General features: G+C 44.4%; 1 protein-coding gene across 1 annotated transcript in view; it reads left to right on the top strand.

The window, feature by feature from the left end:
* LOC126188452 (hexosaminidase D-like) overlaps positions 1-23,570 on the top strand; it is a 355,740-nt gene that overhangs the window by 329,023 nt on the left and 3,147 nt on the right. The window contains exons 7-9 of the mRNA XM_049930057.1: positions 3,229-3,470; positions 8,446-8,722; positions 17,394-17,561. Coding sequence (XP_049786014.1) covers positions 3,229-3,470; positions 8,446-8,722; positions 17,394-17,561 — 687 coding nt within the window. The remainder of the gene's footprint in view (positions 1-3,228; positions 3,471-8,445; positions 8,723-17,393; positions 17,562-23,570) is intronic.

Consider the following 23,570-nt stretch of genomic DNA (forward strand, 5'->3'; position numbering starts at 1 on the left):
TGTAAGTGATAAAAGTGTGTGTCTCTTATTAATGGACTGCTTTTCGCAATAGGTACTCAGGGGAATGCCTGTCACAACTGATACTTTTTTTCTTTAGAGCTGACCTGGATAACTGAAGACATGATCCATGATCATTTGTTTGATACAGATAAATAATTCGCAAAGTAACTAACAGAGTATTACAGTGCGCTTGCTTTTAACGTAAAGTTTTGTCTTGGTTTGAAATTGCTGTTCAGTAAACCTATGTTGCCGCTATTGTTGTTTGTCAACACAAGAGAACTATGAAAACAACAAACCTTAGTTTCTAGAGAATTTCATAAGATTCGTCAGGTTTTTATAGTAAAGCGTTTTGCAATAATATTTTCTTGTTTAATACGTGACATACAAGGAAATCCCTCGCGGCAAGCTGACGCAGTTTGTGTTGACTGCGTTCTGCATAACTAACAGCTCAACGCTGTTGCGATCCGCGCCAAATACGTCGTTGAGAAACGCGAGTGTGCGTCTCCGGCGGGGAAACAGTGATGTTTGGAAGTGTAATGGTTACATCAATACACGCAGCATTTGTGTAACAAAAATTCTTTCCCTACAACGACCTGAAACAGTAATTTGCGCGCTCATATCTGGAAAGAGCTCAGGCCTGCTAATATGACTGATTAATTAACGTAGCCGTGTAATGTTGCTAATTATGTGTAATGATATTCGAAGTAAACATTCATTAGCATGCTGCCAGGAGAACATACATCGATTAGCATGCTCTAATAGCCTGTCCGCTGACATTGCATGAGCAGAATTGCGTGTCGTGGATTACATGCTGCCTTTATTAATCTACACTGGCTACTCATATAGCGCAGTCCATTCTTTTGTGTTCCTAGTAATAAACTGCAACATGTTCCTTGTAACTCTGCTTTAAGTGTCGAAGTTATCTCGGCTGCTCGTTGCGGGCTACGAGAGAAATAAAAAAATTGAAAAAATCATTTGAGCCGCAGGTGTTTGCGAAAAAAAAACACAGCCTTTCCACGCCAACACCTGCATGATGCCAACACAAAAGATCTACTGACATCTCTGCGTAGGGGTTAGTGTTCACTAAGTGGGGTCATCGCAGGATGTGGGTACTGTGGTATTTACGTACGTCTGGTTATGATTAATCATTAATGCGCGCTCATCTGGAGGTATATAGGGTCAAAACTTTAACAAAGGGTAGCGGTTTGTAGGTCCGCAGCTCGTGGTCTCGCGGTAGCGTTCTTGCTTCCCGAGCACGGGGTCCCGGGTTCGATTCCCGGCGGGGTCAGCGATTTTTCCTGCCTCGAAATGACTGGGTGTTGTTGTGTCGTCTTCATCATCATTCATCCCCATTAAGGTCTGAGGAAGGCAATGGCAAACCACCTCCACTAGGACCTTGTCAAGTACGGCGGCGCGGGTCTCCCCTACGCTCTGTAAAAAAGTATGGGACTTCATCATCATCATCAGCGGTTTGTAGAGCAGAGGAGAAAAAGGTGCCACGGCAAGAGCCAAGGGAAAAAAAGCCTTTGCGATGGTCGTGTCGGATAGTAAGAGCACCAACGGACTGCTTGCTATCTGCGACAGATCATGCAAGGTTTAGATAAGCTAGTAGTGGGTATCATGCAGGCCGATACCTTTGACGTTGCGAGGCGTTGTCACTGGGCAAATGCAGCTGGGTACCGGTATTTGTCTTCTCTACCAGCATCAGAATATCTTTAACAGTTGACTTCATCACCGGTTAGTGTCCGATAGGTCATATACCGGATGCACAGTCTAGGGTAGCGTAGGCGACTTATTTGTGCGTTAGTGTGGAAGTTCATTGGCTTCCCTGCTGTTGGTTGTTTTTCGGGTGTGACAGCAGCTGGCGTGTCCACTCAGTACTGCTGATGTGCAGGGGCTAGCTTGTGAGGGTGTGTTAGCTCGCCATAGGTGATTATGCCCTAGCTAGCAGCGTCTCTGGTCGCTTATGCTTCCACCTCTGGTTGTGATCATAGTTCCCCAGAGTAAAGATGATCGTTCGAGTATATCGAGTTACTGTACAGCCGCATGGTGAGTTGTATAATTCCTTGAGGGTTTCAAGGTTGTATTCATTGTCAAGATCCGCGGTGCCAGTATCGTTCGGAACGTTGTTAATGATACTTGTTACTTGATACTGAATTACCTTCAGACGGCGCAGGTATGTAGGAGCTGCATATCCCCAGACTGGAGCTGCGTACGTAATCAGAGATCTCATTAGTGTCATGCATTTGGATCTGGAACCCTCCTTTTTGGTGTACTTTCCCTGTTGAGCTTTGGCCAGTGTGCTTCCTTGGGATACTCCAGCTTTAATACCCTGTCATCGTTTGTTTGCCCTGCACGTCAGTGACGAAACATCTGTTGGTGAGACATGATTGTGTGATACGTACGAGCCCGTCGGGGAAACCAGCATAGCTTAGTTTGCGTATGAGGCCGTTGTGCCAGAGGCAGTTGAAAGCTTTTTTGACGTCCAGGAACGCGGCCTCAGTGGCGTTGTTCGTGTTGCAGCTGTGTGTTGTATGTTAAACTACGGAGGAGGTGTTGTGTTGCTCAGTGGTGATTCCTAAAGCACAATTGGTCTGGCATTAGGGTGTCGTTGGCGATGCAGTGCCTAGTGATGCGTTTAAGTATTACCTTCTTAACGATCTTGTTGAGCGAGCAGAGCAGACTGATGGGTCGGTTGTTTTGTGTGGGTGAGTGGTGTTTCCCTTTCTTCCTGAGCGGCGCACCCCGTGCAGTCTTAGGGTGCCCAGCCACGGTTCGCGCGGCACCCTCTGTCGGAGGTTCGAGTCCTCCCTTGGGCATGGGTGTGTGTGTTGTCCTTAGCGTAAGTTGGTTTAAGTTAGGTTAAGTAGTGTGTAAGCCTAGGTACCGATGATCTTAGCAGTTTGGTCCCATAGAACTTACCACAAATTCCCAATTTTCTTCCTGAACTTCAGGACCTTGGCCGCCTTCAAAAAGTTGGGGATTGTAACGAAATTACCACGTTTGATACACAAAACTAGCCATACAATGGAAGTGAACTGAAGATTTATTTTGCCAGTTCGTCAACTGCCAACATTTCGGGCGTGACCTCCAGAAACCGGACTATAGCAAAGATACGTATAGACTACTGACAAGAAGAGAAAAAATACCACTCACTTTTAGCCATGTCTTCAATACACGTCGGAACATTGCGCGTGCCCCGGTGTGAGCATAGTTGGTGGTTTGCAGGTGTGGGTGTACGCAGAAGACGTGTACCGCTTCGTGCCGGTGATGGTGTGGGACAAGTACGCGGCGGTGTTCCCGCGCGTGTGGGCCGCCAGCGCCTTCAAGGGCGCCTTCGGCGAGACACTGTACATCCCCAACGTGAAGAGACACCTCGAGAATAACCTGCGCTGGCTGGAGGTCATGTCCGCGGAGGCGCCGAAGTTTCGCGGCGGCTTCTCCGGCATCGCCATCACCGGTTGGCAGAGGTAAGTCACCAGACCAGTCTTCACAAAGCACTTTCATAGTATTTCAGCGAGCGAGGTGCGGCAGTGGTAACGTACTAGATTCGCATTCGGGAAGTATGTGGTTCAAATCCCATTCAGTCATCTGGATTTAGTTGTGTGCAGGTGGTACCCCACAGCTCGTAAATACTTGTAGGAAGTCATATTTAATCACCACCAATTACTCAAGACCAGATTCGATGAACCAGCCATCTTGACGTAGATCTGATCTACATGTACAGACAAACAAATGATTGTAATTTCAAAAAATTTGGATGATTTGTTCGAGAGAAAGGAGTTCGCAAACTGAGCAAGTCAACAACGCGTTGGTCAACCTCTGACCCTTATGCTAGTAGTTATTCGAATTGGCAATGACTGGTGGAGTTGTTGGATGTCCACCTGAGTGATATCGTGACAAGTTCTGTCCAATTGGCGCGTTAGATAATGAAAATCCCGAGATGGTTGGAGGGCCTTGCACGTAATGCTCCAAACGTTCTCATTTGAGGAAAGATCCGGCGATTTTGCTGGCCGAGGTAGTGTTTGGCAAGCACGAAGACAAGCAGTAGGAACTCTCGCTGAAATGTAAGTCCAGGATAGTTTGCCATGAAGTGCAACAGAAAGGGACGCAGAATATCGTCGACATACGTTGTGTTGTAAGGGTGCCGTGGATGTCAGCCAAAGGTTGGTTGGTTGGTTGGTTGGTTTGGGGAAGGAGACCAGACAGCGTGGTCATAGGTCTCATCGGATTAGGGAAGGATTGGAAAGGAAGCCGTGCCCTTTCAGAGGAACCATCCCGGCATTTGCCTGGAGTGATTTAGGGAAATCACGGAAAACCTAAATCAGGATGGCCGGACGCGGGATTGAACCGTCGTCCTCAGCCAAAGGAGTCATGTTATGAAAAGAAATGCCATCATGGACTATCGCTACTGCTAGTCGGGCCGTATGGCGGGCAACAATCATATTGGTATCCCATCGCTGTCTGGGGCGTTTACAGACACGTCTTAGGCCTGGAGGAGTAAATTTTTGTTCAGTGATAAGACCCGCTTGGAAATGAGCCCTATGTCCAGCGAAGAGTGTCTGGGAACCCCCTACAGTGGTGGGATACCAACCTGACTGTTGGTGCCATACAACCCGACATCCAGGTGTGATTGTCTGAGGTGTAATTTCATTTCATAGCAACACCACTTTGGTTGTCATCCGCGACACCTTTACAGCGGAGCGGTACTTCGACGATATTCTACGCCTCGTTTTGTTGCTCTTCATGACAAGCTATCCTGGGCTTATATTTCAGCAATATAATGCCCACCCACACACGGCGAGATTTTCTATTGCTTGTCTTCACGCTTATCAAACCGTATCTTGGTCAACGGAGTCTTCGTATTTCTCCCCATTTGACAACGTTTGGAGCATTATGGAAAGGACGCTTCAACCAGCTTGGGATTTTGACGATCTAACGTACCAGTTGGACAGAATTTGGCACTATATTTCTCAGGAGGACAACAACTCTGTCAATCAATGCGAAGTCCAATAACTTCTTGCATAAGGGCCAGAGGTGGACCAACGCGTTATTGCCTTGATCAGTTTGTGAAGCTCTTTCTCGTGAATAAATCACAAAATATTTTTCTGAAATTGCAATCAGTTATTTGTCTGTACATGTACGTCACAACTATCAATTTCTGTCCCATTCAGATAATACCAAGGTGGTGCGTAAGGTATTAATAGATCGGGGAATAACTGACATGGTACCAGTGGCTGCTGCAGACGAGGGAGAATTTCGAAGATGCACGAGTGTTCTTCAATAAACAGTGGCCAATTTGTCTGAGCGCCGTTAATGTATATAGCAAAATATCCTTTCTGATATTTCAAATGTGATGTTCCTTCCGCACGTGTAATTAATTTTAAACAATTTTTGCGGGCGGCAGAGACGTAGTGAATCATCAAAAAGACATGTACGCAACACACTCTTCGAAAGCAATTTGCTATAATGGAATTCGTGGTTGCGGAAAAGAATACTGTGGTAAACAGCCTTAAACGTTCGTGTGCAGTGTATGCTAACGACACAGTTGATAGGAGTACTTCTCGTCAATGAGTAAAGAGATGTGTAAGCCATCACAAGTCTGGTTGCTACATGGATCATCTAACTGTCAATTCAAAAATTTTTCATCATCCTTAAATTCACAGCCAGCACTTCGGTGCTACTTATTGTGGCCTAAGTGCTTGATCCAAACAATCCCTTCAGCATAAAAGCGCTTCATTCTGACTAAGAATGCTGACAGACTGAGCTTTCCCGTGCTGCTTGTGAACAACGTAGGAGATGAGCCACAAGGGAATTACGTGCTGGACACATGGACACGTCCAGTGGATCGCGTTCGCTCTGTTTGGCCTCGTCGGCTCCTGTGTCGGCAAGAAGTCTCTTCCTTCACTGTCCTCTACTAATGATTTTTCGCAACCTGTTGCGTCATTGATCGATTACCATGATCATCCTGACTCGCTAGTTGTTTGCTCATCAACCCTAGGAGGCGCGTCGCTGTATTCTGAACTGGAGAACATGTAACATTTTATATCTTAAGTAGCCTGATTGATAATTGTATGCTTCGGATAACCACGACCATTCTTGCAATTGAAGTGCAAAGACTGAACTCCATGATATGTCACGCTCGGGACGTCCTGTGACAGCCACTGCTCGGAATTCCATCTATTCGGGCCACTGAGGGATTCTCTACGTGGGACAAACATCGCAGATGATCGGAGCGTAATTTTTGTAGTGAAAATACGGCCTCGAGCTAAGCTTTCACGTACAGGGAATACAAGCTATTAGGTAACGCTGCTCACCAAGTGTTCGAACTACTTGATGATTATGATGACGATGATGATAATGATTATGATAATGATGACATAATGCTGCCTTAAGGCCATAGTACGTGATAGAGACTATGCAGAAAAATAGTATAAGTGAAAGAAATGGTTACATATTGTCACTAAATTATGACTCTTAAGAATAAATATGTTCTGACAGAAAAAAAATATGGGGCGTTATTTATTGAACAACACTTGTACAACAAACAGTGAAGATGCTGAGCTTAAACATTGCCACTAGGTTAAATACAATACATGGCTTATGTAGATAAAGAGGGTATGACTTCACGCATACTTCAAGATTACACAGCGTGAGATTGCCAAAATTTTGATCGTGGTTGTCCACTAAGTTTGGAAATCTCAATTACCTTCTTAACATTTTTTCTCTCTCTTGCGCTTTGTTTCTCTATGTAAGGTCGAAAAACTTCACAGATAATACTTACTTTATATTGTAGTTCATACTGTCAGCTCTTTTTTTTATTGGCCTTATAGGAGGCATAAAGGAGCCTTCTTTCTTATGATTTGATGATGTCCACCATTTTCTCCTGTCTTGCGCGTAAGTTTTCATTTGTATGCATGTACTATATCCATCATATTTTATGATCTGTTTTGAGTCTTCAAGTACTCACATCAAAAAAAGTTTTGCATGACTCCAGTTGCCACCACGACAAATGGGGCCAACAACATGCCTAATGGACCGCTCAGGATTGGCATAACGTTCTCTTCACCGATGAGTGTCGCATATGCCTTCAACCAGAGAATCGCCGAGGACGTGTTTGGAAGCAACCCGGTCAGGCTCAACGCCTTAGGCACACTGTCCAGCGAGTGCAGCAAGGTGGAGGTCCTCTGCTGTTTCGGGGTGGCTTTATGTGGGTCCGACATACGCCGCTGGTGGTCGTGGAAGGCGCCGTAACTGCTGTACGATACGTGAATGCCATCCTTCGACCGATAGTGCAACCATATCGGCAGCGTATTGGCGAGGCATTCGTCTTCATGGACGACAATTCTCACCGGCATCGTGCGTATCTTGTGAATGACTTCCTTCAGGATAACGACATCGCTCAACTAGAGAGGCCAGCATGTTCTACAGACATGAACCCTATTGAACATGGCTGGGATAGATTGACAAGGGCTGTTTATGGACGACATGAACAACCAACCACTCTGAGGGATCTACGCCGAATCGCCGTTTAAGAGTGGGACAATCTAGACCAACAGTGCCTTGATGAACTTGTGGATAGTATGCCACGACGAATACAGGCATGCGTGAATGCAAGAGGACGTGTTACTGGTTATTAGAGGTACCGGTGTGTACAGCGCCACCTCTGAATGTCTCGGTGTTTGGTGGTACAACTTGCAATGTGTGGTTTTCATGGGCAATAAAAAGGGCGGAAATGATGTTTATGTTGATCTCCATTCCAACTTTCTGTACAGGTTCCGAAACTCTCTGTGTGTATTTCTCTGCTGCAACGATTTATCCCTTATAGAGCTCTCCAGCGCCACGTAAACGTAATAGATGCCCCACTATCCCCTTACGTCTTCTAATAAGGGTACAGAGACTTTTTTCCTGAAGTATTCTATTTAGTACTCTTTCATTTGATTCGCATAATTTTTGATATTGTTCGACAGCACCTATCAACCACGTGTTCACTTCAACAAAATGCTGTGCTGTAGGTGTACACTTTGAGGTACTTCTGCTTCAGTTTCATATCAATATCTGGTACTAGTGGGCCTGCTTTACAGGAGAAAAGGTTTCTTTGCTTGTGCCATTTCGTATCTGGTGTCCTAGTTCCTTGGTCCAGCCCCTGTAATCAGTCTGAAAACTACATCCCAAGCCCGCCTCCATAACTGCGGGCTCGGGGCGGCACATTACTAACCAAATAGGCTCGGGTTCGAGTCCCGGCCGGGTCGTAGGTTTTCTCTGCTCAGGGACTGGGTGTTGTGTTGTCGTCACAGTCGTATTGTCGTTACTGACTCTAAAGTTGTCTCAAACACACTGTGGTATCGTCTTTCCACTAATGAGATAGCTGCATGAGCACGAACCGAAAGCCAATAAATTAAAAAAAAAAGCACCTGCATCCCACTATGCTATTCCTCGCGCCAGGTACGACCACTACTCGGTGCTGTGCGAGTTGCTGCCGGCGGCGGTGCCGTCCCTGGCAGTCAACTTGCTGGCGACGTCGCGCGGCTTCTTCAACCAGTCGCTGCGGCACGACCTGCAGTCCAACCTGGGCTGCGCGCGCGCGCCCGTCGGCTCGCAGCACGACTACGTCGTCAACCTCAACTCGGACCCCTTCCTCTGGGAGAAGTTCGGCCGCTGCTTCTTTCCGGGCGCGCCCTTCTTCAAGCTCACCTACCGCCTGCACGCCGCCGAGATTGAGGTGAGTACTCCAGAGCACATATTATCTGCAAGTGTGAACCTGTTGCGTCATGTATGAACCTCACAGAAAGTCTCGATCCTGTGTCCGAAGGGACACTGAAACCTGTCCTGGGAACCGTGGGAGAAAGTTTTTCAGTTAGACAGTGCCAACTCCAGATAGGCGCCCTCTCCAGGCACCGGGCAACCAACCTGCACGTGCTGTTTTCTCCATAAGCTACCATAATAGTACAATGGAGGCAGCCAAAGGGGACTAACAAATCGGCATCTCAACGAGATATGGAATTTTACAAGTATCAGAGAAACTAAAATTACTCAAGTTTACGCATAAATGGTTTGTCAGTGAAATGCGCTCTCCACCTTCATAGTCAACCTTCCAGATGAAATGGATCGTAGATAAGGTGAAGATGCATTATCAAAATGGTCAGAGTTTGACGGAAATGCAACGTGCCTGTCGACGCATATTTAGTCCTTCGTTTAACACGCTTGTTCCACAAGATAATGTGATTCGAACATAGACGAGCAACCTCAGGTGAACGGGATTGACCACTAAAAATAGTGGTGAAAGAGTAAGAACTGATCGGACACCTGAAAACATCGAATTCAACAGACTATGGTTCGAATTCCATTCAAATTCTCCAGGCACCTTGCCCATTCACTTGCCTTTGTGTGAATATGCCTTTGCCTTCTATTGTATTTCGGATTTACATTTAATTAAAAAATAATTATTCAACAATAAAGTACTTATTGAAATCGTCCAGTTTTGTTGATGGACGCTGTAGAAAGGAACATTTTTGGTGATGTATGTTTCCTTTAGCTTGGGATAAGCGGATGTTAGGCTAAGAAACAATTCGACTGGCGAGAGGATGAGCTGAGTTAGCCAATCACAGGTAAGGACATGTCCATAGAAAATTTTACTAGAGATAACTCATACACCTAGCTCAGGATACTTCTCTACTTGGTCTGATATACAGCACTTCTCTGTTTTGTTTAGTGGGCGGCTCCGTTTGAGAGCTTAAGCGATAACCGTCAGGCAGATTTACAACAGCTGGTCGTCAGTCGATGCAGGTCAACTAGGCAGCTACTCCAACAATAGCCTGCCAGTATTGGCGAACGAAGGCTTTCTTACTCTCGAGGGGGAGGAGGGGGGGGGCACATAATGGACCTCACGCACGACCAGGTTGCCGATACAAGAGTTGCCACTCGGTAACGCACTACACCGCTCACATAAACGCCAATACCGCTGCCAGTGATTATTTTGAACACAACCTGTGACGATCAGTTGTCTCGTTACTGGACATAACTAGTGTATGCACATAACTAGGCTATGCACTTATGTTGTCCCTTACTGTGTGCTACCACACGTATTGCACAAGTGTTGGAGTGGCAGCTATTCAAAATACAATATCCCGTAAACGACTTGCACTACAATCCTGCAGCAAACACTACTGTCATTCTAATTTATCCTACTTTTAGTTCATTAATATCAATAGACATTCGCCCATTTAAGAACGTGTATCTTTGCACAAAAAATCACTTTCTCAGTATTATTACAATCTTTTAACCGGCTAGCAATCCATTCTGTGAAAACTGTACATCAACAGCAGTGTCCACTTCCGCAGTGTTTGTGGTGCAAGTCTTAGTTGATTCACCCTGTATGCGTACAACTAGCGTCAGCTTAGGTAGCCTTTTTAAAGACATGATGAAAAGCTTCAAGTAAACCTTGGAAATCCAAACGATGAAGTTATCGCTCCGAAATTCTTATCAGGAATAAAAAACCTAAAAAACAAAAATACAGTAAACACTACTTAATTCATGAAGTATATTGCGTGTCCCTAACAGCCCAGTACGTAGGAGCTGCAGGCGGGGGCGGTGCTGTCGCTGCCGGAGTACTGATGATTCATTATGTTTTGCAGTCCCTGTTAATGTATTTCAATAAAACGAATATCGCAAAGACGCTGATTTTATAGATATTACCTGGAGATGACGGCAAGGTACGCTGTCGACATAGTGTTTCGTAGACGACTGTATTCGACCGGACACCCGAGTGCAGTACAGACGAATATATCTTGGTGGAATAAGACTTCAAACACTTTGGCTGTTACGTCAAGAAGGTTCTAGTAAGCAATGTATACAGTGTGTTTCACAAATCTCATTATAGGCTTTTAAGGTGCTGTAAAGGGGACTTAGTAGGTAAAGTTTTGGTCGGGAACCCATGTTCGCATATGTGCCGCTTTGTTATAAAATAAGTTTAAAGACTGGAACACTTTGAAATATCCCACTTCACGCCAGGCACGCAAACATAGGAGAGGACGACATCGTCAGTAGCTAGTTTTGTAATTATGACATCACATGCCACTTTCGTCCGACTACAACAACGGCTGCGAGAAACTGCTATGTTCGCAACTAGAAGGGTTGACTGTGGTGCTCCGCGGACGCTTCACAGTCTCGACTTTGAAGAGGATGTTCTTCCTCAAGTAGAAGGGAACCCGACGAATACTCGACACATTGCCCGTGCCATGGACTCCTGTAGAGCACACAGGTCAGAGCTCATTGCTTCTGCTATGTGCATACCGCGAATCTGGAGATTTGAAGGTGTACAAACTTATTTTCTATCCAAATTGTACATTTCTGTACATAGATACTGCATAAGAACTGTATCTACTAACAAGGAACGCCTTCATTGCGAGGTCATAAGTTCAATCATTAGTTAAGCTCATTTGAAAGCGTTGTGTTAACAATTGTGACCGTAAAAATATGAACTGCTAGTGGCTCACCATGTGTAACCAGGAGAATGAGTGTCCGGGAGGTGCAGAGATCAATCGTCTGTCGGATGTGTGTGTTACTACACTTCACAAAATGGCCATCGTCAGTACTGAAGAAATGTTCAAATGAAACCATTAAATTACATCATGAACACCAAATGAAAAATGGCGCGCCACAGTGACGACAAAGGTTCGCACTACCAAGATCGAAGGCGAACTCCTCGGGAGTTACTAACAGTGCAGGACGTTCAGCTAGGCATCCGCTCTTAAACAACGCTGTAGAATCATATTGGTGTAACGAGGTAATGAGAACTGATAGAATGTGATGGTATGCAACCGAATGTGAAATAGGCTGTCGAGGAGTTTATCGTGAAACTGGCTATCCTTTAAGACGGAGCTGCAGACAGTGCCATATCACGTTTTATAGGCACGGAAAAAACAAACATCCAGAGGGCGAATTTGTCCAGTGGTTTCAGTTGGTACGTCCCATAATTTTCAGGAAGAATATTTTGCTCTACACTAGTATGACTTTTATAGGTAGACCGGGAATCAGGCAAAAGTAAGCTATTTTGACCAGCTATTGGCCAGAAACAGTGCTCATACCATAGTTGTAGTTCTCTCACGCCCATTTTCCGATTCTCGCTTCCTGTTACGTAAATATTCTGTTCTGGCCTCGCAAGACCATGCAATCGAGAAAGAATGGTACAGGGCAGAGCCCCTTCCAACTTCTCGCAGCACAGTAAATAACTTTGCAGCTAATTTACCGTTCAGATTAACAGTCGGCGTGGTTGTATACGAACGTGTTAAGGCATTGATCGTAGTTTATCTTGATACAACTCTCTTGGTTCCCCTAAATTCCAGGATTCCCTTCATATGCGTTTCCTCTTCAAATCTCGATTAATCTGAGTTGAAAACGAATTCTTAACTGAACGATGGGATAAATTTATCTCATCTAGAAATGTTTGGTCTGATTCCCCAGTTTGGTGTCCATAGGCAAATTAACACTTTGTTTCCAGTTTTGTTATCTTACTTCTTCTAATTCCGTAACACTGTTTGAAGTTATGCAACCATCCTTTGCTTGCCTTGAAATCACTGTAATGTATGTCGCGTGCAATTTCATGTACAGGGTGATATAATTAATGTTAAACTTTCAAACCCCTGTAGAAATGACACAATTGGTCAGAATGACGTCAAATTGCAATTGAACATTATCGGAGAAGAGGGAAGACGTATGGCAGAAGAAAAATAAGTAGTTACAAAATGTAGTAATAGATGGCGCTGTAAGCATCATAATTTAATAGTGATAATGACAAATGAATCACACAACAATGCCTAATGTGTACGTCTGTCATTAAACAAACTGTACTACTCAGTGTGCATGCGTGTACAGGTGTGATACTGTTATTTATGTAAGCCCATCCGCCATGGCAAGGTCATATGACATCGGATAGGAAAAATCAGTTTTTAATTGTCCTGAGGCCAAAAGCTGCACTAAAAGCATCACTCACATCGGTTTTTAATAGTTCTGAGGCCAAAACATGCATAAAAAGCATCAATCAAAATCAAATCGGATTATTAATTTCCATGCGACTGGCGCAAAACGTGTTCAATGTGCTGTTCACCATTTTCTGCCAAAGGTTGAAATCGAGAAACAGTATGATCCACAACTGATCGAAGTGTTTCCGTGGTCGCGTTCTGAATGTGTTGCGAAATTCATTCCTTCAGTGCAGCTAAGTTTGCAATCGGAACACTGAACACAATATCTTTCAGATAGCCAGAAGTCACACGGATAAAAATCATGTGATCGGGACGCCAGGCTGTAGGGAAATGGCGGCTGATAATTCTAGCATTTCCGAAATGGCGCTTCAGAAGCTAGTTAACTGGATTTGAAATGTGCGGAGGTGCGCCATCTTGAAGAAAAATGATCCCATCGACACATCCACGCTATTGGAGAGTTGGAATGACGTGGTTGCTCAAAAGACACTCATAGCGCTTACCAGTGACGGTACAGGTAACAGGACCGGAAGCACCTGTCTCTTCGAAAAAATATGGCCCCATAGTAAATGATGCCGTTAACCCGCACCACACAGTGATCTTTCAAGGATGAAGTGGTATTGGTTGATTTGCGTGTGGATTTTCCGTTGCCCATATCCGACAATCCTGTGTATTGACATATCTTGCGAGATGGAGGTAAGCTTCGCTGCCCACTAAATCTTCCACGGCCAATCATTGTCCACTTCCATGCAAGCAAGAAATTCTAAAGCAAGGCAGGTCAACAGGAACTAAATCGTACACATGAGTAATTTTGAATGGATAGTAAAGAAGGATGTTTCGTAGGATTTTACGCCCCGTGCTCAGGGGTATGTCCAATGTTTTGGCAACTCTCCGTGCACTAAACGTTTGCACACCACCACTCGTCTCCTCCTGCACTGCTGCGGCCACTGCTTCCACTGACGTCGAATCAATGCGTTTCCTCCCTCTACCAGGTTGCACACCAAAAGAACCTGTCTTTTCGAATTTCCGAATCATTTTCTCCAGACCCACGGTAGTCATCGGACCAACGCCTTCTTTCAAACCCTTCAGTGTCCGGAACTTCTGCAGAGCGACTTATGCACAGTCATCATTCTTGTAATACAGCTTTACAAGCGGAGCGCGATTCTGCATTGAGATAGTCATGGCGAAAGTCGCAGACGCGAAAGGTGGAATAGCCGTGTACCCGGCTTGTTTATACCAACTTCAATGGGCCGTGGGCATGACAGGTGTTTTCATTTACATATTGTGACACATACAGTGCCATCTATTGATCAATTTTCACTCTATTTTTTCTTCTTCTGTCATACGTTTTCCCCTTTCTCCGATAATATTCCATTGCTAATTTAACGTCATTCTGACTAGTGGTTTTATTTCTACAGCATTTTGAAAGTGTGCTGGCCGGCGGCGGCGCTACGGTCGCAGGTTCGCATCCTGCCTCGGGCATGGATATGTATGTTGTCCTTAGGTTAGTTAGGTTTAAGTAGTTCTAAGTTCTAGGGGACTGATGACCACAGCTCAGAGCCATTTGAACCATTTTGAAAGTTTAACTTTAATTATAATAACCCTGTACATAACGTAGCATACGACTATATGCGCACACTGTAAACTGCATCGAGCGTCCTTCAAACACAGAAACACTAGTTTTTATACCAAGAGCCCTTGAATATACGTAGTTTCTCTTATGCACGTATTAGAAATCTGTTCATAATTTTTTTACCATGCTGCGGATGATCTTCCACATACGTAATCATGTTTAGTACCCGCTCCTAGATAACAATTGTTCTCTACTACGTTTCACTGGAGACGGGGTTTGTGGCTCCATGTCCGACAAGGATGATGAACTGCATGGCGCGTCACCTGTTTCATTATCACTTTCACATGTTAAGCACGTGTCGTCATGACTGTACTCGTCATGTAATTGGCCGCATAGTCGTGTGTGTACGAAACCACACATTCCACTGAATCATCATGCAGAAACGCCAATATTTCACCTGCCGCTTGTTTCTCACTCTGCGAAATCCCTTGGGTTCCTTTCTGACGAAATTTCAACGCGGGACTATGTTGTTGTAGATCTAAGTCAATGTTCGCTTTGTTGTGATTGGTCATCGATTAAGCAGTTCAACCACCTTCTGTAGCTTCATGCTGTGTTCGCTGTTAGGTACCCCAAGTCCCAACCACTTTCTATAGCCGCATGCTGTGTTCACTGTTGTGTACCCTCCTGTTGATATTAGCAGCGAATATTGTGGTTGCACGGTAGTCAATATTTGGGGCGTCGGATGCAATTAACATCATTGGATTTTTACAATATCGCACTCAAGGAGCTCCTTGTATGTATTCCTTAGAACACTTAAATGACTGCAATAGGAATGTCAAATACCCTTTATGTAAAAATATGTAACCTGTAGCATGTAATTATCTAATCAGAATTTGTACAAAACTGTTGATCAAATTCCCTAGGTACATAACTACGCATATTCTAATTTTTGTACTTGTTTTCTATAACGTACAGCATAACAAGATTTTAAAAATGGACTCTATGCAGCTGACTTTTAGCCATCATGTGTCTATGTAATTTTTTTGCGATGTGTCAATGCAAATTGACGTAAGATCCCATTTTCACTGAGGCGTTTCGGAGAGGGTACTCACTTTCTTCCCATCTTCTGGCGAAGTGCCGATGCATCCCAGTCCGAGTATCGGTGGACATTTAAATCTCTCGACGTCCGCTTCACAACACTAACAGCCGTCCGCATGATGTTTACTTAGCTGGCAACTCTGCGTTCGCCGTCCACAGCAGCGCTAGGAGATGCGGACTGCTGCCCCTCCCGTCTTCTTGCTTCAAAGGCTGACTGCATAGTGCGCCGAAGACAAAATGATTAGCTCGATAAACAAGATTCGTTGACACTCGTACGTCTGTCACAAAGTCTGAGCAGATGACAGACGTCTTTTCCAAATCGATAATTTGCTTTTTCGTTAAACTGTGTGCTTGAACAATGCAGATTTATTTACGTGCCCTGGTCTTACGTTGCTCACATATTCAGTGAACATAGGGGGAGACATGCGGAGTTTGTCCTTTGTAAGGTTTTCCTTATTAGCACGGAATTTGAAAGACCCCAGGTCTACGAAGTCAAAGCTATCTATCACGCTGCCCAGAAGATTCCTTATTTTTGAAAGTGATCTTAATATGAGCCTAATACCTTTCTTAGACGGAAGTTGGCCGATTCTCAAGGAAACTGCAGCGACATACGGCAGGGACGCAGATATTTTTTTCTCTTTCATTGTTTGCTGTTCATTCACTATTTGTGTTGGGTCTTGGTACCCGCAATGCCTTCTTAATTTCTTCACTTCTATAGCCGCTAGAACCAAAACTGTTTTTAAGCCCTAGAGCTCATCGGTTATTAAGATTGTGACATGACCTACGTTGCTTCGATGTAAATTGAAGTGGTAGGAGAAGAAGCTATAGGAAAGGGAAGGAACCAATTATATAAACTGCATCAGGGCTTTCTGCAGAAGCAACAGAGATGAGTAAAAATGGGTGTCGATCCAGGACTCGAACCCTTGACACTTTGTTTACTAGGTAGTTGCATTAAGCAATGCGCCACACACAGTTTTTACCGCAAATGTGTGAACTATCTCGGCACGCTCCCCGGCCGACTCAGATTCCCACCTAGCGCCACCTATATGTAGTCACCTCCATCTCCTCTATGATCGCTAAGTTTAAATGCCAGTTGGAGGTCGAACCATAATATGTATGCACTGAGGGCTATGGATTCATTGCCCATCGACACGAATCAGTTATATGAGAGCATAGTGACTGTTCTTCCGGACACGTCTGAAAGAACAGACTCCACTCACTGAAACAGTATTACAATGTCAACATTTCGTTGATATCGAAGCCATCTCTTTGTCATCATAAACGATTATTCTGTCAGATTCACATTTCATATTACCGAGTACTGTCGTCAGTAATGACAGAAAGAGGTGATGCAGTACTGAGACACTGGTCTCACATTAGAACGGAGGGTGTTTCAAATCCACTTCCGACCGTAGTTTCCCATGTCGCTTAAGGTAAATGCTGGGGTGGTTCCCTTGAAAAGAACACGTTCGATTTGCTTTCCAACCCTCGCCAAATCCGAGTTTGTGCTGTATGTGAAGACCTCGTCGTTGACGGGAATTTGAACCCAATCTTCCTTTCTTCCTTTTCGTTGGTAGCGCGACTCTGGTAGTCGTAATTCTACGGTCGTTTCTTAAGCTGTCGAGGAAGCGCTGTAGTTCCGTCACGTTTCGACATGGTGGAGTGACCACATAGTTGGGGATAAGTTGGGACACGATTAGGTTGGGTCAACACACTGCTATATGCGACATTTTCCCTGTCCACAGGCCAAGGAGCTGCTGGAGAGCGTGCGGCACAACAAGGGCTGGATGACGGACTACAACGTGCGGCACAACTTCTCGACGCCGTTGCGCGTGGACGAGCTGATGGCTGAGCAGCCGCGAGTCTACCACACCGTGCTGTCGCTCGTCCGCTCCGCGCAGGACTCCCTGCAGGTACTGTACGTTCTCTCATGGCTGATCACAGCGGTCACCATCTGAGACAAGGCCAGTCGCGCCCGGATGAGGCCGTTGGCACTAGCAGGTTCGCTCTAAAAAGGAACCTATATGGAAGGAAGAGGAAGCATTTCGGTTATGGTACTATTGAGCAATCAGAGATACCTCTAATCAGAACAGTAAATCACAACAGCTTGGTGTACATTGATAGTAGAGGTTACATAGTTAAGAGAGCATGTCAGTGGTTTCAAAAGTTAGCAAATTCTAAGGCTCTGAACAAGGGTGCTACCATAAGAATCTGGTAGCCTGTTGTCCAGACGTAGTTCAATCAGACGTGGTTCTAACCGGAGAGTGAGCTCTACTGGAGGTCAGAATTATGCTGCCTGTGTAAAGGAAGCGAAGAACCCAGAAGGGGAGGAGGAAACGAAATTAACATTCACTGGTTGAGAGGGTATGTGATTTTATTTCAGTGATTACAAAAAAGCGAGTCATACTTGCAAGCAACTTTGCAGCAAGAATCCACTTACCAAGTGACGTTGCACCCCCTTTGACCTGGATGTATACACTGATTTGGTTGGGAGAAGTGTCATGAAGATGACCTGAGAGAAGTGGGCCCACCATTGTTGTGACTGGCCCTTGATATCCGAGATACTAACGTTTGGCAAACGTCCGATCTGGTCTCACACATGTTGTATTGGGGGCAGATCTGAGTATCTTGTTGCCACACGGCCGGAGTGGCCGAGCGGTTAAAGGCGCTACAGTCTGGAACCGCACGACCGCTACGGTCGCAGGTTCGAATCCTGCCTCGGGCATGGATGTGTGTGATGTCCTTAGGTTAGTTAGGTTTAATTAGTTCTAAGTTCTAGGCGACTGATGACCTCAGAAGTTAAGTGGCATAGTGCTCAGAGCCATTTGAACCATTTTGTTGGCACACGGGAGTACCTCAGCTTCACGCAGACTGTTCACAGAGGCATTTGCCATTTGTGGGCGAGCACTTTTCTGTTCAAAAATGGCACCAAAATAGTGTCGCATGGGAGGTAACACATGGGGATGGAGGATGTCCGTGACGTATCGTTTCGCCCTCAAAGTTCCCTCAGTCTCTGACATCTGAGACCTGAGGTCATGTTTGGTGACCACATACCATGGCATCAGGATTAACACAGCTGTAATCCTCCAAAAAATTAGAAGAATGAGAGTTGTCGCCATGTTGCTGCCATACGAACTGAAGATGGTCATCCGGGGTAGTGCAACAATTCATCACTAAACACATACAACACCATTCATCATCAGTCCATGCATCCCGGTCACAGAACCACTACAAACACAGCCGTTTGTGCTAAGGTGTTAACGGCAGCCTCTACATGATACGTTCACTCCCTAGTCTGCCTCTTACTAGTCTCTGACTAGCCGTGTGGAATGACACAGAATAATGCAGGGAGTGCATCAATTGCTGGTGCCGATGTGAAGGGGCCACGATGTGCTTGGTGTACAATACGGCGATGCTCACTTGTGGTGGTCAGACGTAGTGTATGGAAACCTTGACGACGAGTGTGATTGCCATCACGTTCCCATGCAGTCCACTATTAGGCCATTGTCACATCCAAATGCGCCTCAAATCTAGATATTGCACGATTCGACCAGCTGGCAACAATGAAACACCTTTGAATATCTGTCTCTTGCTGACAACTCTCTCTCACACGTGTACGTAGCATCTCCGTCTCCTACACAGCTATCTCTCAACGTCTGGCGCTATTCATGTACCTTTGGTGACCTACCAGACGTGGTGATGAAGCTAAACACCAACAACACTAACGCACTGTCTTGGCCGTTCTACCTGGCCCTGGGTATTTCAACTCTAATCATTTACATAGCCATACATGTACGAAGTTACGCTGATATACAGTCGTGTCTTCTGTATGTTTCAGTTTTTTGTCAGGCAGTGTCTTACCCACCACTTGTACTGTCATGTGTTGTAGTAGGCGCAAGCCTTCTCCTTCTCTCGATGCTATCCCAAAAGCAGTCGCCATCCCGATTCTGGATTCCACGGCATTCAATCTTCGTCACAACAGTCCCTCCGTTTCACTTTCTAGTTTACCCTGTTACGTTCATTCGAATGTGGTGATTAGACTCGGGATGTCGAAATTTTTTTTAGTATTTGCCAAGATGGAGATTGGCAAAAAGTCGTAGTAGCTGAGACCACCAAATAACCAGTGTATGAAAGTAAAGCCCAGGCCTCTTCCAAGTACTTCGCGGTGTGAGGTCATGATTATGACGATGCATCTATCGTACATTGACAACAAAATGTGTACCCACTCGGAGCTGTTTAAGACGAGTATTCTACGCATTGGTACTAAATTGTGTTTCATTTCCATACTCTTCCATGTTGTTGTGGTCTTCAGTCCAGAGACTGGTTTGATGCATCTCTCTTAATGCTACCCTATCCTGTGCAAGCTTCTTCATCTCCCAGTACCTACTGCAACCTACATCCTTCAGAATCTGCTTAGTATATTCATCTCTTGGTCTCCCTCTATGATTTTTACCCTCCACGCTGCCCTCCAGCAGTAACTTGGTGATCCCTTGATGTCTCAGAACATGTCCTACCAACCGATTCTTTCTTCTAGTCAAATTGTGCCACAAATTCCTCTTCTCCCCAATTCTATTCAGTACCTCTTCATTAGTTACGTGATCTATCCATCTAATCTTCAGCATTCTTCAGTAACGCCACATTCCGAAAGCTTCTGTTCCTTTTTGTCTAAACTATTTATCGTCCATGTTCCACTTCCATACATGGCTACACTCCATACAAATACTTTCAAAAACGACTTCCGGACACTTAACTCTATACTCGATGTTAACAGATTTCTCTTCTTCAGAAACGTTTTCCGTGCCATTGCCAGTTTACATTTTATATCCTCTCTACTTCGACCCTCATCAGTTATTTTTCTCCCCAACACGAGGATTGGAACTTTAATAGTGGCAACTGTTTATTTCCAGGGTGAGATGGAATTCTAAAACCACCCATCAGTGATGGAAATGCCCATAAAAGGAAAATGTGATGCTAATCCACAAAACTTGGGCTATGGAGCAACGGAACATTGTCATTTGATGGGCTGAATCTTGGTCCATATTGTATACAGCTTTTGGCCGCGCTGACGTCCCAAGAGTAAAACAGGGCGGCGGTTCGGTGATGATTTGGGAACAATATCACGGTATTGCAAAGGCAGTATGGTTATTCTGCCAGGTCACGTTACTACAAAGGACTAAGTGATAATTTTGGCTGATTAGGCCATCCCATGGTACAATGTTTGTCCCCAAATGATGATGCTGTGTTCTAAGACGACAGGGTCCACTTGGCAGCATCCCGCATCGTCCAGGATGAATTGTCGCAACTCCTCTGGCCATTACAGTCACCAGGTCTCAACATTATTGAGCCTTTATGGTTTACTTTGGAGAGAAGGATTGCGATCGGTATCCACCTTCGTCATCATAACCTGCATTTGCACTATTTTGCAGGACGAATCGTATAATTTTTCCTTGGAAACCATGTAAGACCTATATTTATTGGTTCGGACACGTCTGGGTGCTGTTTTGAATGAAAGCGATTTTCCTACACCGTACTAGGCATGGTAATTTTGATGTTTATGGAGTTTCCAAAGTTTTGCCGACCCCTTTTATATTGGAAGCATTATAGGTCCTATTACTTTTGTGTAGGACACACCGAACGTTGCTTTCGTTTATGTGGTGCACTCGCCGTCCGTTAAAACATACTGGGTCTGTTACTGAAATATTCCTCGAACCAGCCACATTCGAGAAGAGACTGCTTGTGATTGTATCTTGGATAGTACTCTTCGGCGCAGTACAGTGTCTAAAGTCTTTCTGAAATATTGGAAGATGGTATCTGTTGCGTGCAGTTATTGCTTGCAATATATAGTTTTTGATTAAAGCAAGCTGTGTTTCGCACAAGTCATTTTTCCTGGAACCGTGCTGAATCTCTGAGATACTCTTGTTTTCCTACAGAACTGAAATAACGTTTGAGCTTGAATGTGCTCACGGATTCTGCGACAGATGGACGTCAGTGATTTTGGTCTTTAATTGGTTGCATCCAGTGTCTTTCCCTTGTTATGAAATGGAGTAATCAGAAAACTTCTATACCCAAACGAAACTACCCGCTTCGCGTGAGAGTCTCGATAAGTACCCGGTAGGAAAGGCGCTAATTTCACGTTCGTTGTGAAATCGAACTGGGGTTCAGTCATAGCTTTAAGTAGTCAGCACTCTGTAAAGATGTAGTAGAAGGCTCGTATCGTATTAATTTACGAGTATACAAAAGTATCTACAATTAAAGAAATATTTTATTCGCGTTTAAAAATACTTCTTATTGATCCGTTTCGACAGACATAACCATCGTGTTCAGATCTTCAAAAACATATTCTTGTTGTACGTCATGTTCCATTGTGCGTTCACTACTCATGCCATGTTAACATTTTAGTGCAGAGTATATTTCACATTTCAAATACGTTTGTCAAAAGTAAAATTACAAAGAGTTCCGTCATAAGTAAACATATTTACAACTATAACGCATCTTGTAGAACTTGGAATGTCCACATATGTATTACTTCTTTGATGCTTGTCAATTTCTAAGATACACATTTATGCCAATGTTTATAGTTACATGACGAGTGAAACACGTCTTAGAACATTCACACTCGAAATACACAACCATGTATTTCGAGTGAGAAGGTTCCGTGGACTTGCCAAGATGTACAAGGTGAGTTTTAGGTGTGTATACTTTCCTTGTGACAAACCTGTTATTTTATTTTTGAGAAATTTGTCTGGAATGTGAAATACGCTCTCCAATAGAATATTATCATCGTATGAATAATGAACACACAATGGAACATGACTTCAACGCAAAAAAGATTTTGAAGATCTGAAGATGGTAGTTGTATCTGTCCAAACCAACCAGTAAAATCTAGTGTCTAACGCGGTCTTGGGTATAAAAAGCTAATTAAAGAACATATAGCTCGACCCTTCTCATTTCTCATTATGAGAAACTTCAGTCAATATATACAATCAAATGGTAATGTCCAAATTAGAGCCACTCCACAACACTCACTTCGTATGGAATCCTCAGATCACTGACAAATCTTTTCTTAATCATGTGTTCTATTGCTTACTCCTCCTCTCAAGAATCACAGTCAGTAGCCTAACGGAAACACCACCTCGTCAAGGTATAATAACACCTTCATTGACCCATCCTAATGCCGTTGAGCTTCGACCAGATTTGTCGTGGTAGCTGGAATCCCTCAACGTCTTTTTTGGATCTTGAACCAGGTGAGCAGTGTTGAGTTAACGTTGTTTCCTACTTTGTCGCTGTTTGGAGATCATGCCGAAAGAACTGATGCTTTCTGAATCAAGCCAGAGTATTTTGCTTGATTTCATACGAGCTTAAGAGTGGATTAGATAAATAGTTGCCGACCAATCTTCAGACTGACGATAAATAACGATTCTCCCATTGTGCTACTCCAAGATTACTTCATCTTTGACCTCATTTCTTCTATTCTTCACTCCTCTCCTCTGTTCTTCGCTACTTTCGTATACCTTTCACTCCTTTCCCCTATTATTCGCTCCTTTCCTCTGTTCGTCGTTCCTCTCTTCTGTTCTGCATTCCTCTCCGTTGTTCTTAACTCCTCACCACAGTTCTTCTCTCCTGTCCTCAATACTTCGCTCCTCTTCTTGTCTACTCTTCTCCGTTTTTCACTCGTCTCCTCTGTTCTCATCTACTGTCCTATGTTACTCACTCCTCTTCTCTACTCGTTATTCACTTCTCTCCCCTGTTCTCGTCTACCTTCCTATATTCTCCTCATCCTCCTCCAGTTCCTCTGCTCTTCTCTCCTATTTTCCATTTCCTCTCCTCTCCGTGCATCTGACGATTTTGCAGAGTGTAAAAAGTAAGGTGACTGGACGGTACGTCCTCCAACCTACAGCGGTATACGGGATACATCCGTGTTG

This window comes from Schistocerca cancellata, chromosome 5 (genome assembly GCF_023864275.1).
Source record: "Schistocerca cancellata isolate TAMUIC-IGC-003103 chromosome 5, iqSchCanc2.1, whole genome shotgun sequence".
NCBI lineage: Eukaryota > Metazoa > Arthropoda > Insecta > Orthoptera > Acrididae > Schistocerca > Schistocerca cancellata.